Genomic DNA, 15017 nt, shown 5'->3' with positions numbered 1-15017 from the left:
TGCCACCACCAAACGCTTAACCGATTACTGGGAAAGAGTTGTTTGGAAACATCTTTCCCCCCAAAATCCTCACCAAAACCTTGCACCCCCCTTCCTGGGGAAGGTTTGATAAAAATCCTCACCAATTTGCATAGGTGACCACAAACCCAAACCCTTGGATCTTAAGAACAATGAAAAAGCTTTCAGTTTCTCAAAAGAAGAATTTTAATAGAAGAAAAAATAAAAAGGATCACCTCTGTAAAATCAGGATGGTAAGTACCTTACAGGGTAATCCGATTCAAAACATAGAGAATCCCTCTAGGCAAAACCTTAAGTTACAAAAAGACACAAAAACAGGAATATCCATTCCATTCAGAACAGCTTATTTTCTAAGCCATTTAAAGAAATCATAATCTAACGCATATCTAGCTAGATTACTTACTAAGGTTTAAGACTCCATTCCTGTTCTGTCCCCAGCAAAAGCCCACACAGACAGACCCAGACCCTTTGTTTCTCCCCCCCTCCAGCTTTGAAAGTATCTTGTCTCCTCATTGGTCATTTTGGTCAGGTGCCAGCGAGGTTATCCTAGCTTCTTAACCCTTTACAGGTGAAAGGGCTTTTCCTCTGGCCGGGAGGGATTTTAAAGGTGTTTACCCTTCCCTTTATATTTATGATACATACTTTCATGGCCACTCTTGTTATTTATTAGTTGGCTGCACCTAATCAGGATCAGGGCCTTATCCTACACTTATGCAGAGAGACCCGTCTCCTGTCCCATACAGCTTAAAATCTAAAAGATAAACAAAGTGTGTGCAGGGGGCACGGAGCTTAGGGATAAGGAATCCAGTATACAAGCAAAGCAATCAGGACCATGATGGCACATGGCTCTGTCATTCCATCTCGGTCATCTTTTACCCATTTGTGGTATTTTTATTAGGGCAGTTGAGTAAACAGGAACAATAGAGCAGCGAAAAAGAGGGAAGGATTAGAAAGAAGCCTGGAGGGCAAGAATGGTGAGGCTGACAGTGAAGGGACAGGAAGGGAGAAAGGGACAGGAGGAATTTGGAACAAACATCCAATCAACAGAAAAGAAAGTGTCCAGACAGAGCTTAAATTGTGAACAGTAGTATGAGTGCACTAGCAGCTGTGACCTCAGGGACAGAAAGAAACATGGATAGCGGCTGGGCCCCTCCTTGCCTGGCTGCTGCTGCTGTAGGCCATTGCTGGGGGAGTCTCTGTGGCTGTCAAGGCTTGTTGGGCACTGAATAATAAAGATCAAACATACGTTACACTGGCAAAACAGAAGTGAAATTAGAACTCCTAAAATATCAATGTATTTCACGAGCTTTAGCATGAGAGCGGAGTTTAACTTTCATGAGCATCTGACCCTGCCTTATTGAAGTCTGAGAGTTTAGCCAATGACAACAGAATCTGGCCTTTAGTCAAGAGCCCAATCCTGAGACGTGTTGAGCACCTACAACTTCCATTGACATAATTAAGCATAGAAGGTGCTGAGCACCTTCTTCAATGTACATGCAAGAATGAATGGCCACTCCCACTGACATCTTTTACTCTTAAGGAACTGCTGAAGACTTCAGTGAAGTTTCCATCAGTAACTCCTTCAGAATTGCTATTAAGGAAAATGAGGAGGCATGAATGACATCAAGGGCCCTGTTCCTGTATAAGATGATGGGGAAATGTCCATTTGGGCAGTGGAAACAGGATTAAGTCCTGTGATTGTAAACTCCAAGGGGCAAGTTCTATGTTTGTACAATGCCAAGCACAATGGGATCCTTGTCCATATATAGGACTCCTAGATGCTACTGCAATATAAATAATAATTATAAGTCTCAGAAATATGTTGTTTTCTTCTATCCAGAATTCCCATCTCTCTGGCTCGTCTAAGACCCACCCTTTGGGTGTTCACTAGAAGAGACGATGCAATCTTAACTTGAGTTAGTGAACACAGGTAACTAACCAAAGGGTGGGTGTGTGGGAGTGAGAAATATTATATACATATCATAGTTTATTCAAACAGAAGCCTTTTCTAAATGTATCAATTAGTTTAGCTCAGTGCATCAATCAACATTTCAGCTTATGCTGACTTCAGTTTTTGTGGTATCCTCTCCTTTGCAACAGCTGTTGCTCTTAAAAGAAATTTTTTTCTGTGGTCCGTTTTTAGAGTTCCAAGCTCTGAAACATCCAGATTCTTCTAGTATTGGACATTTTGGGTAGTTAGGGATGTCATTTCCAAAACCACATTTTATTTGTTTATTACCTCATCCCAGAATTTACAACCAAAACATGTGTAACTAATTACTTTGAGAATGTCCACAGCTCCAGTAAGTATCATTCCCTTTAATCCAGCTATTTTTCATTCTGTCTGGTGTCCAATAAATCCTACAGAGAATTTTCTGCTGGATCAATTTGATTTTGTGCTCATGTGCAAATGCATTTATGTAGCAGAATATACTGTTCCATCTCCTGTTATTAATGTGGTATTAGAGATTCCAGTTCCAAGAATTCCTCCGACTCTCTGTCAAGCATTTCAAGGGTGTTAAAAGGAAGGTTATAAAATGAAGACACCAAGTCTCTGGTCTTGGTAAATAGTGTTGGAGATTGCCAAAAGAGGAAGCTGATTTAAAACACACTATGCCTGATACTTATTCAATTGTAAATAATTCCACTATATTTTAAATAGTTCTTTCAAAAGGATCATCTAAATAATAAATATAATACACCTATTGCTCTGCAGTAGAGTCACAAGGTAGATAATGCTGGCTCATTTTGCCTAGAATATTTTAAGTTTCTGCTGTATTTGGATAACTAAGTTAGTCAGGATCATCATATTGATATGGACAATTTTTAGAAAGTTTAGCCTAAATTTTCAGGCAGTTGGGTGTCAAAAATCCCACATGCATAAATCAGTGTTGCATACGCACATCATAGGAACAGACACTTTCAAGTAAAGTTTATGAATAGGATTATCTCACTAGGTTGCTTGCAACTGCAGGGGACTGGACTTGATGGCCTGGGAGGTTCCTTCCAGTCCGAGATTCCTAACCACTTTTGCTCACATGAATTGGAAAAATTGGACATTTAAGTTAGATATGTACAAAAGTGCCCACTCAGTTATCAACATACCTGTTTAAATTTGTGACTGAATTGCCAGAGTTGTGGCTGCATTATAAATCCATATGCCACATGTATATTGAAGAAAGTGCTCAGCACCCTCTATTTATTTAATTCATTGGAGGTTGTAGGTGCTCAGTACCTCTCAGGATTGGACTTTTGACTAGAAGTCAGATCCTACTGTCCTTGAAGTCCATGGCTAAATTCTCTGACTTCAGTCAGATGCTAATGAAGGTTAAATTTTACTCTCACACTTGTGACTTCAGTGGATTTGCACCACTGTAGCTATCAGCAGATTTTGGTTGTAAGTATGAACTATTATTTCTAGTAGGATTGGTTTCCACAAAAATGGGGTTTAATCACCTGGGTTCTAATTTAAGAACATAAGAATGGTCAGACCAATGGTACATCCAGCCCCATATCCTGTCGTCCATCATTGGCTGTTGCCAGATGCTTCAGAGGGAATGAACAGAACAGGGCAATTCTTGAGTGATCCATTCCCAGTTGTCCAGTCCCAGCTTCTGGCAGTCAGAGGTTTAGAGATGCCCAGAGCATGGGATTGCATCCTAGACTATCTTGGCTAATAGCCATTGATGGAGCTATCCTCCATGAACGTGTTTAATTCTTTTTTTAACCCAGTTATGCTTTTGGCCTTCACAGCATCCCCTGGTAACTTGTTCCACAGGTTGACTTTGTGTTGTATGAAGAAATACTTCCTTTTGTTTGTTTTAAACCTGCTGTCTTTTACTTTCATTGGGTGTCTAAACTGACCAGTCCCAGGCCTGGTCTACACTGGGGGGGGAGGGGGGGATGGGTTGATCTAAGTTATGTGAATAACGTAGCTGAAGTTGACGAACTTAGACCTACTCACCTCGGTGTCTTCACTATGATGAGTTGACTGCTGCAGCTCCCCAGTCGACTAGATGCGATAAATCGACCCCCGCTGGATCAATTGCTGCTTGCCGATCCGGTGGGTGGTATAGACATACCCCCAGTCTTTTTAATCTCTCCTCATATGGCAGCTGTTCCATCCCCCTAATAATTTTTGTTGCCCTTCACAGTACTTTTTCCAATTCTAATATCTTTTTTAAGATGGCCAGCAGAACTGTAGGCAGTATTCAAGGTGTGGCATTTATATAGTGGCATTCTGACATGTTCTATTATCTATCCCTTTCTTAATGGTTCCTAGTATTCTGTTTGCTTTTTTGACTGCCGCTGCACATTGAGTGGATGTTTTCAGAGAACTATCCACAATAACTCCAAGATTTCTTTCTTGAGTGGTAATGGCTAATTTAGACCCCATCATTTTGTATGAATTTGAAATGTCTGTGAATAATCTCGTGAATAAGGGAATTTTAATACCTGCAAATCTATACATGTAAACTTTCATCCTAATCTTTCTCTTAGTAGTACATCATTATTTTAAGCACAGTTCCAATTTTTGTTAAAAGGCATAATTAAGGTTATTAAATGTTATCTTTTATTTTGTCAGATGTCAGCAATATGTCTGGTGCTGTCTAAGACACTCTTCCCCAACAATATTACAGCCTAGAAAGACTAGACTCCTTGGGAGACCTAGGAAAAGGACTCACTTCAGATTTTCTTTTCCTCTGTCTCATTTTGATAATTTTCCATTTATTATGCATATGGAACTTGGAGGATAAGTTAGTCTTTAGGATAATAGACTGTATATATGCATGATATTATATGCAGAGTCCAACCCTGCAAACACTTACATGCAAATAAGTAATACAAATTATTACTGCTTGTAGTCCCATTGACCTTAATGAGCCTATGCACAAGAGTAAATGTGTGTGATGGTAGGAACTTCCAGGATCAGACCATAAAAATCAGATCTTAACATATGTAATGTGACCAAATGTACTACATTCCATTCAGAAGTCCAGATGATCTCATGCAAGGTAATTCATTGTGTCCCCATCTGTTTCAGATTTGAAGAAAACTATTTAGTTGGAAGAACACATTTTGTATCATCCTACTGTTGAATAGATTTAGTAGCATACTTGCTTTTCGTAATCAACAGGACTGGAAAGTCCTATAAACTGAGTAAGATACACATCTCAGATCAGATTCTGGTCTAAGATTTATCAGTGAAACCCCATGGACTTAAATGAGGTTGCACCATTGTAAATGAGAGCAAAATTTCTCTTATAGGGGAAACATGTGCCCAGATAATCTGAATATAGTTACATTAAATGACTGGAAATTATTTAAGAGTCCATCTGTTGCATATTTTCCAATTCTGACAATGCTGTCCTTTTGAATAATTAGTCTATTTTTCCATAGAGTAGAGAATTTAGGCATGTAATTCACATTAATGCTAATTAGACAGAGGATAGACCTAGAATCATGGAACTGGAAGGGACCTCGAGAGGTCATCTAGTCCAGTCCCCTATACTCAAGGCAAGACTAAGTATTATCTAGAACATCCCTGACAGGTGTTTGTCCAACCTGCTTTTAAAAATTCCCAATGATGGAGATTCCACCACCTCCCTAGGCAATTCATTCCAGTGCTTAACCACTCTGACAGTTAGGAAGTTCTTCATACTGTCCAACCTAAGTCGCCCTTGCTGCAGTTTAAGCCCTTTGCTTCTTGTCCTATCCTCAGAGGTTAAGAACAACAGTTTTTCTCCCTCCTCCTTGTAACAACCTTTTATGTACTTGAAAACTGTTATCATATCCCCTCTCAGTCTTTTCTTCTCCAGACTAAACAAACCCAATTTTTTCAATCTTCCTTCATAGGTCATGTTTTCTAGACCTGGAATCATTTTTGTTGCTCTTCTCTGGACTTCCTCCAAATCTTTCCTGAAATGTGGCGCCCAGAACTGAACACAATACTCCAGTTGAGGCCTAATTAGCACGGCGTAGAGTAAAAGAATTACTTCTCTTGTCTTGCTTACAATACTCCTGCTAATACATCCCAGAATGATGTTTGCTTTTTTTTGCGCGACAGCGTTACATGTTGACTCATTATTAGTTTGTGACCACTAAGACCTCCAGATCCTTTTCTGCAGTACTCCTTCCTAGGCAGTCATTTCCCATTTTGTTTGCGTGCAACCTCTCCCAGCTTGGTATCGTCCACAAACTTTATAAGTGTACTCTCTCTGCCATTTTCTAAATCACTGATGAAGATATTGAACATATAAATCCCCCACATTCTTATGTTAGTACATATACCACCTATGTATGCCATATAGTGATAGTGTATGTACTTTGATATTCAAGGGTCATTTTTGATCATATAGGATCTTGTCCTATGAGATACTGAGCATCAGCCTTCAGCTAAATCTCAGGGAAATTTGCTTTCTCAGGACATTCCCGATACACTCTCTTTCCATTGGGGAGGAGCTGCCAAAAGGCTTAACTCTCTGACCGCCCAATTTTGTCACTTAAAGTCTACATGGCTGCTAGTGATTTTATCTCGAGCAACCACCAAGCACTTGAGGGTAGATTTGTTTTTGGACCTAAAAGGCAGCTAGCTTCTTTGCTGATCCAGCTACAGCAAACCGCTCATTGCACTGCCTCTGGCTACAGTAAGATCTATAGTTCAGCTATTAGAAACTACTCCTTTCTCCTTCCTGACCCACTCCACCCAGTACAGAGAAATGTGGGTGATATAATGTAGCTGACTCTAAAGGAAATAGTTAAGGTTCAGAAAAAGCTGTTCTAGTTTTCCTCAGCATGTTTGGTTCCTTTATTATTATATATATTTTTATATGGTGCATATTTCTTTAAATGTTGTGCAGTCAGTTCATTCCTTAAATGGTTGTGTATTGTGGGTTCTTAACACCCCTAAGTGAAAGTGGTCTGATTTTCAGGTGCCTGAATATGGGATAGAGGAGCCCAGTTTTAAACACCCAGGTTTGAACGGGTTGGCCTAAATGTATTTGAGGGGAGATGAAAATATTGGGGCTATTTGTTTAGGGAGAAGAGACAGATGTAAAAACGTAATGAACAATGTAGAGAATATTATTAGGACATGCATATTTACTAGAGCTGGTCAGGAATCTTGACAAAAACTGCATTCTTCCAGAAAAAAAAAAAAAGTTGTTGAAACTGGACCTCTTCTTGGAAAATTTTGTTTTGACTAAATAGCTTGCCAGGCCTGAGGGGAAGTGGAGGGGAGAAGAGAGTGCATGTGACCCTAGCATAGCCAATAGGCTGGTGTTTAGGGCACTCAGCTAGGATGTGGGACCAAGTTCAAGTCCCTACTCCAAATCAGGCAGAGCAGGTACTTGAACTAGGGTCTCCTTCCTCCCAAGGGAGTACCATGACTACCTCCTTTTGGCCATTCTAGGAGCTCTCTCACATTTTTTCACAAAAAAAAACTTCAAGAAGTCTCTTTTTCATTGTGAGGCAGAACAAAAACAAATCTTTAACCTCAACTTTTTGTGAAATGGAATTCCAGTTTTCCTGTCAGGCCTACTACTTATATTTTGTCATGAGTCAAACGAGAGATGATTTAAAGATAACACACTTGACATTGATCAAAGGAAATAGTTTAAACTCAACATGTAGCTAACATGTAGTTGTCATTGCTACAGGATATTCCATAGTGAGGCCCCCACCTAAAGCCCAGTTCTGGAACCACTTCCGTGTTCAAAACTCCCACTAAAACCCTGTAGGTGCCTAAACTCACTTGGTACCTAAAATTGAAGTAAAAATTCCCTAGATGCCTATGTTTCTGCCTCTGAGTACGCATTCTGCTTCCTCCCTATGGGCATCCAGACACCTGTATCCAGAGTGATTCACAAACCTAGGGAAGACGGGCATTCAGCCACTTAACTCACCTGAGGGGGTCCAATCTGGTAAGCATGCTCAGCGACTGCCTATCAGATTGAGCCCCTATAGGTGAGTTTAATAGAAAAACTGTGGGAGAGAGAGGGAGGAGGTGGATCACCTTCCTCATAACTTTTAGCCTAGTAGTTAGGGCACTCACCTGGGAGATGGGAGACTCCCAGTTCGAGTCCCCGCTCCACCTAAGGGGGAGAAGGGATTTGAATAGGGATCTGCCACTTCTCAGGTCAGTGCTCTAACCACTGGAATATTGAATACTCTGATGTGGAGATATCTGGGCCAAAATTACTCTAAGAGAGAGTAAGAGTACACACAAGCATGAGACTGATTCTACAGCCAGTGGTTAAAGCACTCAACTAGGATGCGAGTGACCCGTGATCCAGTCTCCCTGCTCTACTGAGGCTGTCATTATTTATTCACAGAGTGACAGCTTCAACTGGAGAGACTGAGGGACTCCCTAGCTCAGACTATTCCTTAGCCCAATGGTTAGAGCACTCACCTGAGAGGATACCAAGATCAAATCCTTTCTCCCCTTTAGGTGGAGGTGGGACTCAAACTGGGAGTCTCCCATCTCCCAGATGAGTGCCCTAACCGTTAGGCTAAAAGTCATGAGGGAAGTGATCCTCCTTCCCATCCTCACCTCCCCACCCCCTTCTTGCTAAAATGACATAGATGCCCTAACTCAAAAGAGAGTTCCCAGCCAAGAACAGAAAGCAGAGATAGGCGCCTCCCTGCACCTATCTCAGAGAGAGGTGGGGCTTAGCCTTCTGGTTGTCGTCTCCCATTGACTACCTTAGGAGGCTCCCCACCTAGCATGCTGGCTTTCATGGATTCAATTCTCAGGTACCTGTCTCTCCCCATTCAGTATGTGGAGAGCCTACATGCCTAACTCAGTGATTTTTTCCTTTTGAGCATTTAGCTCATAGTCTCTCACTGTGATAGAAAGTCCATCTCTGGGTATAATTTATTCACATACCTCCATGCAGTAGTTCCCTCAAACCTCATAATAAACTCCACTTTCAAATTTCTATAATAAACATAAAGGAACAGCAGGTTTTTCCCATTCCTCTCTCCCAGGACATCACCAGCAAGTCACTCACCTGAGAGTCAATAGCAGCACTTTGTTCTCAGTTCCTTTTTCCACTGAGCCAGAGCCCCACTCTCCAGGCCTCCCTGCCTGAGATTGACCAGTCTTCCTGCAGCTCTTCACCCAGTTCTTCACCCTGAGGGCGCCGCAGCCTGCAGTGCTCCTCTCCTCCAAGCTGCCATGCTCCCTCATGATCCACCCTCCCTCAACAACCCTCTTGCTTCTCAGATAGCTTCTCCTGACCATGCTGGATCTTCTCCTTTTTCTAGGGCCACTGCCTGAGCTTTTCGCTTCTCAGGGGTCCTCAACTTTGATCAGTTCTCCCCAACAGCTTTCCTCCAAACTGCTCACTGGCAGCTCATGATTACTGCTCTTCTTCCAAGCAACTCCTCCTTACTACTTCTTTATCCTCTGGGTGTCAAGCATCTCTCAGCTGCCCCTTTCTGCATCACTGGGTTCTGACTCACCTGGTGTGCTTCTCTCTAGGACGCAGGTGCCCTCTCTTAAACCTAATTGGGGGCAAACTGACCAGTCCAGGTGCACTAGGGCTCTTCCCTCTTAAAGGGCCTGTGTCACCCTGTGACAATATATCTGAGTCAAAGAGCTTCATAGGATTCAAACAGACATTAGACACCCTGGGGCATAGAAGAATGTATGCTGTGATACTAGCTAGCCTCGTCATTGGACAGAATCCTACCACGAACTATCGATAGTAAGGAAGAAACTTTGCTTATGGGCATTTTACTGCTTTTATTAATATTACTGTAGTGCCTAAAGTGTGTTAGGTGCCATACAGGCACACGGCAGGAAGTCACAATCCAGGCCTTGAGAGTTTACAATCTGAAAACACAAAACTAAGACGAAAGGGGGAGGGGAAGTATACAACATAAAAACATACAAACTAAGTGAGCAGTGTGGGGATGAGTACACATTGTGTAAATTACAGGTTTGGGCCCTTGGTCCAGGTACTTATTTACTATTAGTTCATTTTTGAAAAATTCCAGAACTGTCAATTACAGGGACTCTTGAATCTTCCTTTGAAGCTTCTGGTATTAGTCACTGTCAGAAACAAGACATTGGATTTTGATGGACCAGTGGTCTGATATAGGATGGCAGTTCCTATGTTTCAGGTACTGATCTACGTCACAGGGGTTTTAGAAAAATTGATTTGCAAAGTGCCTTGTGATCGCTGATGGAAGTAATTATAGAAGTATCATCATTGTTACACATGGTTGACTTGTAAGAGTAGCACATTAACCAGATGCAGTTTTCAATTGACATGTCTGTTAACAACAGGGTAAGAAACAATAAAATAATGCAAGGACGATTGCCGGAAAAACTGAGCAACAATTCTTTTACCAGTGTAAAATGTAGCCATCAAATTTCTCATTTTTCCTTTCTTTAAATTTCAGCATTCAAGAAAAGCAGCCAAAAATCTGTTTTGAAGTTTGATTCTTTGAGACTCTGCTTTTCATCAAAATTTAATGTTCTGTTTCATTATACTATTTGCCATTCTCAGTAACACAGTCAGCTATTAGAAGGAAATCTTCACCCTCCAGTGTACATTTCCTCTATGTGGTGTAGAGTGCTATGTCGCCATGGGTATATAGGATCCATTCCGTTCCAACAGGAACAGATGTGCGTATTCATAAGTCTCATCTTTTCTTTTCTAATCTGATCTTCCATCTGACTGATGGAACTAATGCAATAAAAAGGGAGCCAAAAGAAGCGCAAAATAGGGAAAAGAGGTTCTCTTTTCAGTATGTTTATTTCTCTTCTAGCTCAAGCTGTCTGGAACTGCTCTCCTTACACTCAATGAATCATTTAAAATCACATCTCAAAACTTCTCCCTTTTCCTCCTCTTAATACTTCCATTGGTACCACTCAAATGGTTATTTATTGCACTGTGATATTTACCACTCAACCATGGTACATCCGGTTTGATAGCACCCGCCGTGCCTGCTCTTGTGCACTGACACTCCCGTTCTTTTTTTATAGCCCAACATAATAGTTGTATTGCTATAACCAGTCTACCTTAGATTTTTCTATAGGCGTTATCACTGTAGTGTCTGAGTAGAAGTTGGCCATGTCAGTAGGGTTGCCAACTTTCCACTCGCACAAAACTGAACACCCTTGCCCCTCCGCCGAGGCCCCGTGTCCACTCACTCCATTTCCCGCCCCCCCATCGCTTGCTCTCTCCACCTTCACACTCTCACTCATTTCACCTGGCTGGTTCAGGGGGTTGGGGCTCGGGAAGGGGTTCAGGCTCTAGCTGGGGTTGCAGGCTCTGGAGTGGGGCCAGAGATGAGGAGTTCAGGGTGCAGGAGGGGACTCCATGCTGAGGCAGTGTGCTGGGATGTGGGAGAGGGTGAGGGCTCTGGCTGGGGGTGCAGGCTCTGGGGTGGGGCCAGGGATGAGGGATTTGGAGTGTAAGAGGGGGCTCTGGGCTGGGGGGTGGAGCTGAGGTGTTCGGCTTATGGGAAGGGGCTCTGGAATGAGTCAGGGAGTTGGGGTTTGGGATGGGGTATGGGCTCTGGGCTTGGGGTGTGGGTTCCGGGATGGGGCCAGAAATGATGGGTTCAGGGTGCAGGAGGGGGCTCTTGGTTGGGGCAGGGGGTTGAGGTGCAGGGAGGTGAGGGTTCCAGCTGGCTGTGCGGGCTCTGGTGTGGGGCCATGGATAAGGGATTTGGGGTGTAGGAGGGGGCTCTGGGCTGGGGTTGGGGTGTGGGGAGAGTGTGAGGGCTACAGCTGTGTGTGCAGACTCTGGGGTGAGGCTGGGAATGAGGGATTTGGGGTGCAGGAGGATGCTCCGGGCTGGGATCAAGGTGGTGTGGAGGGCGGGAGGGGGATCAGGGCTGGGGCAGGAGGCTGGGGTGTGTGTGTGTTAGGGCTCCAGGCTCCAGGCAGTGCTTACCTCAATAACTGTTCTTATTTTTTATAAGAAACCAGCTTCAATACATGTGCTTTTATGGCAATTGATCATGAAAATTAATTAACTGCAATTCTTTACTGGTTTTAAAATATATGTTCCACAAAGCAGTAGCTATTACTTTTAGACTTGACCTGACATAATTTAGATAAGTCATAAATGCATTTTGAGTAATATGTTGGTAAAAACCTGTTGACCTATGTTTTAGTTTTTGCCAGTCTAGTCAAGAAGTCTTCAGTTCCTCTACATGACTAAAACTGAGACAAGGACCAAGGAACTATTGTAGAGAATGGGACTTAAAATATCTTTTGTTGACGGAGAGATTGCAAGTTGTGTAACAGTCTGCCTGAAATATGGAAACGATACTAAAAGTTGCTAGACAAAGAAAATTATGCAGGCTACCGTATCTGTTCAGCTTTGATTAACCTTGCTGAGATGCCATATGTATATTTTTTCCATATTGTGATGTTAAATATGAGGAAATTAGAAACACTTGTAGACCTACTTTTAGTTACTTTGTCTGACACTAAATATTAATTGACTAATACATGACTATGTTCTGCAAATATTATTTCTATTCTACTGTCTGAAAAAGTTTGAAGCCTTTTGAGTGAGCATAAACTGCAAATGACTTTAGAAAGAATAACTTATATTCTTGAATCTTCTCAAATGAACATTCAAGAGGGAATTATCTGACTGCATGTTCTCACACTTACTTTTCGATTTAATCAAAGATCCATTTGCAAATCTAGAACTTAAGGATTTGTGATAGTTGGAGTACCTGAAGGGATTTGGATTCATAAACCAACTGAGGAATTAAGCTTCGCCATTTATATTGCTTTTTTCCATCTGTGAAAGATGTAGCTTTGAGCTTTTTCATATTAATAGGAAATAATTTTTGTTACTGAATGCATTCCACCACACAATCACTATGTAACAGTTCAGGTTGCTCAATGCAACAACCACCAACTCAACATGAGAAAAATCAACAGCTAACTTGTGTTAAATACACTACACGTGAGCAATGATTTTATAGAAATCTGGCCCCATTCTACATGTGCACATCTCCCTACACATTCAAAAGCAAGTGTCTTCCCAAAACAACCTTGGAGCTGTCACTGGAGTGATAAGTGCATAACATTTTAAGAAATCTGAGGCAATCTTTAACAGCCATAGATGGTGATGCTAAATTTAAGAAAGGGAGAAAAGCTTTAAAAATTGAAGGGGCTAGTCAAAAAGTGAGGCAATTAAAATCCCTCGACTCAGCCTGAAGGGAACTCAAGCATGCCATAAGAGTCACAGAAGGCATTCTTGCCCACTAACTACAGAGGAAACAAGAAAGCAAGAAACTCAAATAGGATTGAATGTCAAATTTCAAAAGATTAGTCATGTCAAACAGGTAAATAAAAGTTAGAAATCCAGCCCTAGACAATTGTCAAGAACATAAACTATGGCAGGTAAAATGTAACTCGGCTCAGAGGGATTTTAAAGAGCAAATATCCAAATATATCAAAGCAGATAAGAAATTAGTTCAGCAAATCAGTATTAGGAAGCCTGTGAGAGAATCAGTTGGCGTACTAAAGCAGCGGTTTTCAGCTGTGGATCGGGGCCCCAAAGGGGGTCACGACTCTGTTTTAATGGGGTCGCCAAGGCTGGTATTAGACTTGCTGGGGCCTGGGGCTGGGTCTGAAGCCAAAGCCAAGCCAAATAATCAACAAGTTACAAGCCAAAAACTAGCCAACAAGCAACTCACAAGTCAATTAAGCCAAAAACAAGCCCAATTTCTGTGTTTTTTCCGCGGGTTTGGCATGTGTGGCTGATTGGCACCTGTTAACTTCTTCTATTATAACAATGTTCCCTCTCATCTCTGCTCATCCTCCCTATAGAGTTTAACATGAATGACTTACCTCCAAGACAGAAACAAGAATGATGTTGGGGGTTGAGGAGGAAGAAGGAAAGAAGGGTTATAGGGGGAAAGAGGTCATGTGAGGCATGTACATAGCCCTTCGCAAGGAGGGAAGAACGGAGACCCTGGTATGGCAGAGGGGGAAGTGGAGCACATAGAGTCCCTGACCTGAGAGGGAAGGGAGTAATAAGGGTGAACATAATGCTGCTGGTATGGTGAGAAGGCTGGGGGGAGCTGGTGCTGGAGGAGGGAAGAATGGGAGTCACACTGAACCCCTGGTAATGGGAGATTGGGAAGAGTTGCAGTGAGACCCTGCAAAATAGGGGGATGGGCACTGGCCTATACTAGTTAGAGAGTGTGTCACTATATACAGAGACAAGTCATGTTCAACATCCCATCAGCTGGTCATGTGAAAATTCTGGTCCTTAATGACTGCAGAGGAGACACAGTTTAAGTGTCACAAAAATGACAGCGGTAATTCGAGTTGGTTGAAAATTTTCATACAAAAGTTTTTTGAACAAAAAATGAGCTTTTTTAAAAAATGAAGAATTTTACAAAATCCATTTTGTGGTTATTTTATAGTTTTTGATTAAACAATTTGTTTTTTTCCCCTTCGTCTCTTCCCTTGTTTCTCTTTTTGCAGTGACAAAAAGGAGGAAAGGAGAGAGGAAAGGAAAACGGGAGGTGGCGGGGGGAGGTGGGCTGAAGTCAAACCGAACCAAAGCATCATTTCAAGAACTTCTGAAAAACCAAACATTTTCAGTAAAAACTTTCACCAAAATATAAAAAATGAAAACAAAATATTGTTCCTCTGAAAATCCTGCAGAATTAAAATTAATTTGAAATCTTCCACAAAAATGTATTGGCATTTTTCACCTAGCTCTTGCGGTAAAGCACAACAGCCACACTTCATTCTTCTGCTTCATATTTCCCTCTGAAAAGTGAGCTATGACACCCTATGCCTCTCCTGCTATGTGGTGATCACATTTCAACCCATTATTTCCATTATATTTGTACCCAAACCAAATCTGAATGTTCTTAGACATTTCCTATTAAAAATAAATCTGAGTCTGGACACTGGCCTCGTCACTCATCCCTACCCTTCAAAATTGTTAAGGAAATAGGAATTCCAGGGAAGGAAGTAGCACCTATAGGTGCACTCTGTG

The 15017-nt window shown here is 41.8% G+C and overlaps 1 protein-coding gene across 2 annotated transcripts in view; it reads left to right on the top strand.

Annotated features, from left to right (window-relative positions):
* Nucleotides 1-15017, top strand: part of SMIM20 (small integral membrane protein 20) — a 175681-nt gene that overhangs the window by 68625 nt on the left and 92039 nt on the right. Inside the window, exon 4 of one of the 2 annotated variants that reach the window (XM_073342349.1) lies at nucleotides 14495-14673. The exons of the other annotated variant lie outside the window; for it this stretch is intronic. Within the exon in view, the coding sequence (XP_073198450.1) occupies nucleotides 14495-14666 (172 nt within the window). The 3' untranslated portion in view covers nucleotides 14667-14673. Of the gene's footprint in view, nucleotides 1-14494; nucleotides 14674-15017 lie in introns of those variants that run through there. 2 annotated transcript variants of the gene reach the window in all.

Source organism: Lepidochelys kempii, chromosome 4 (assembly GCF_965140265.1).
Source record: "Lepidochelys kempii isolate rLepKem1 chromosome 4, rLepKem1.hap2, whole genome shotgun sequence".
NCBI classification, from domain to species: Eukaryota; Metazoa; Chordata; order Testudines; family Cheloniidae; genus Lepidochelys; species Lepidochelys kempii.
This window is presented reverse-complemented; position numbering and strand designations above follow the sequence as displayed.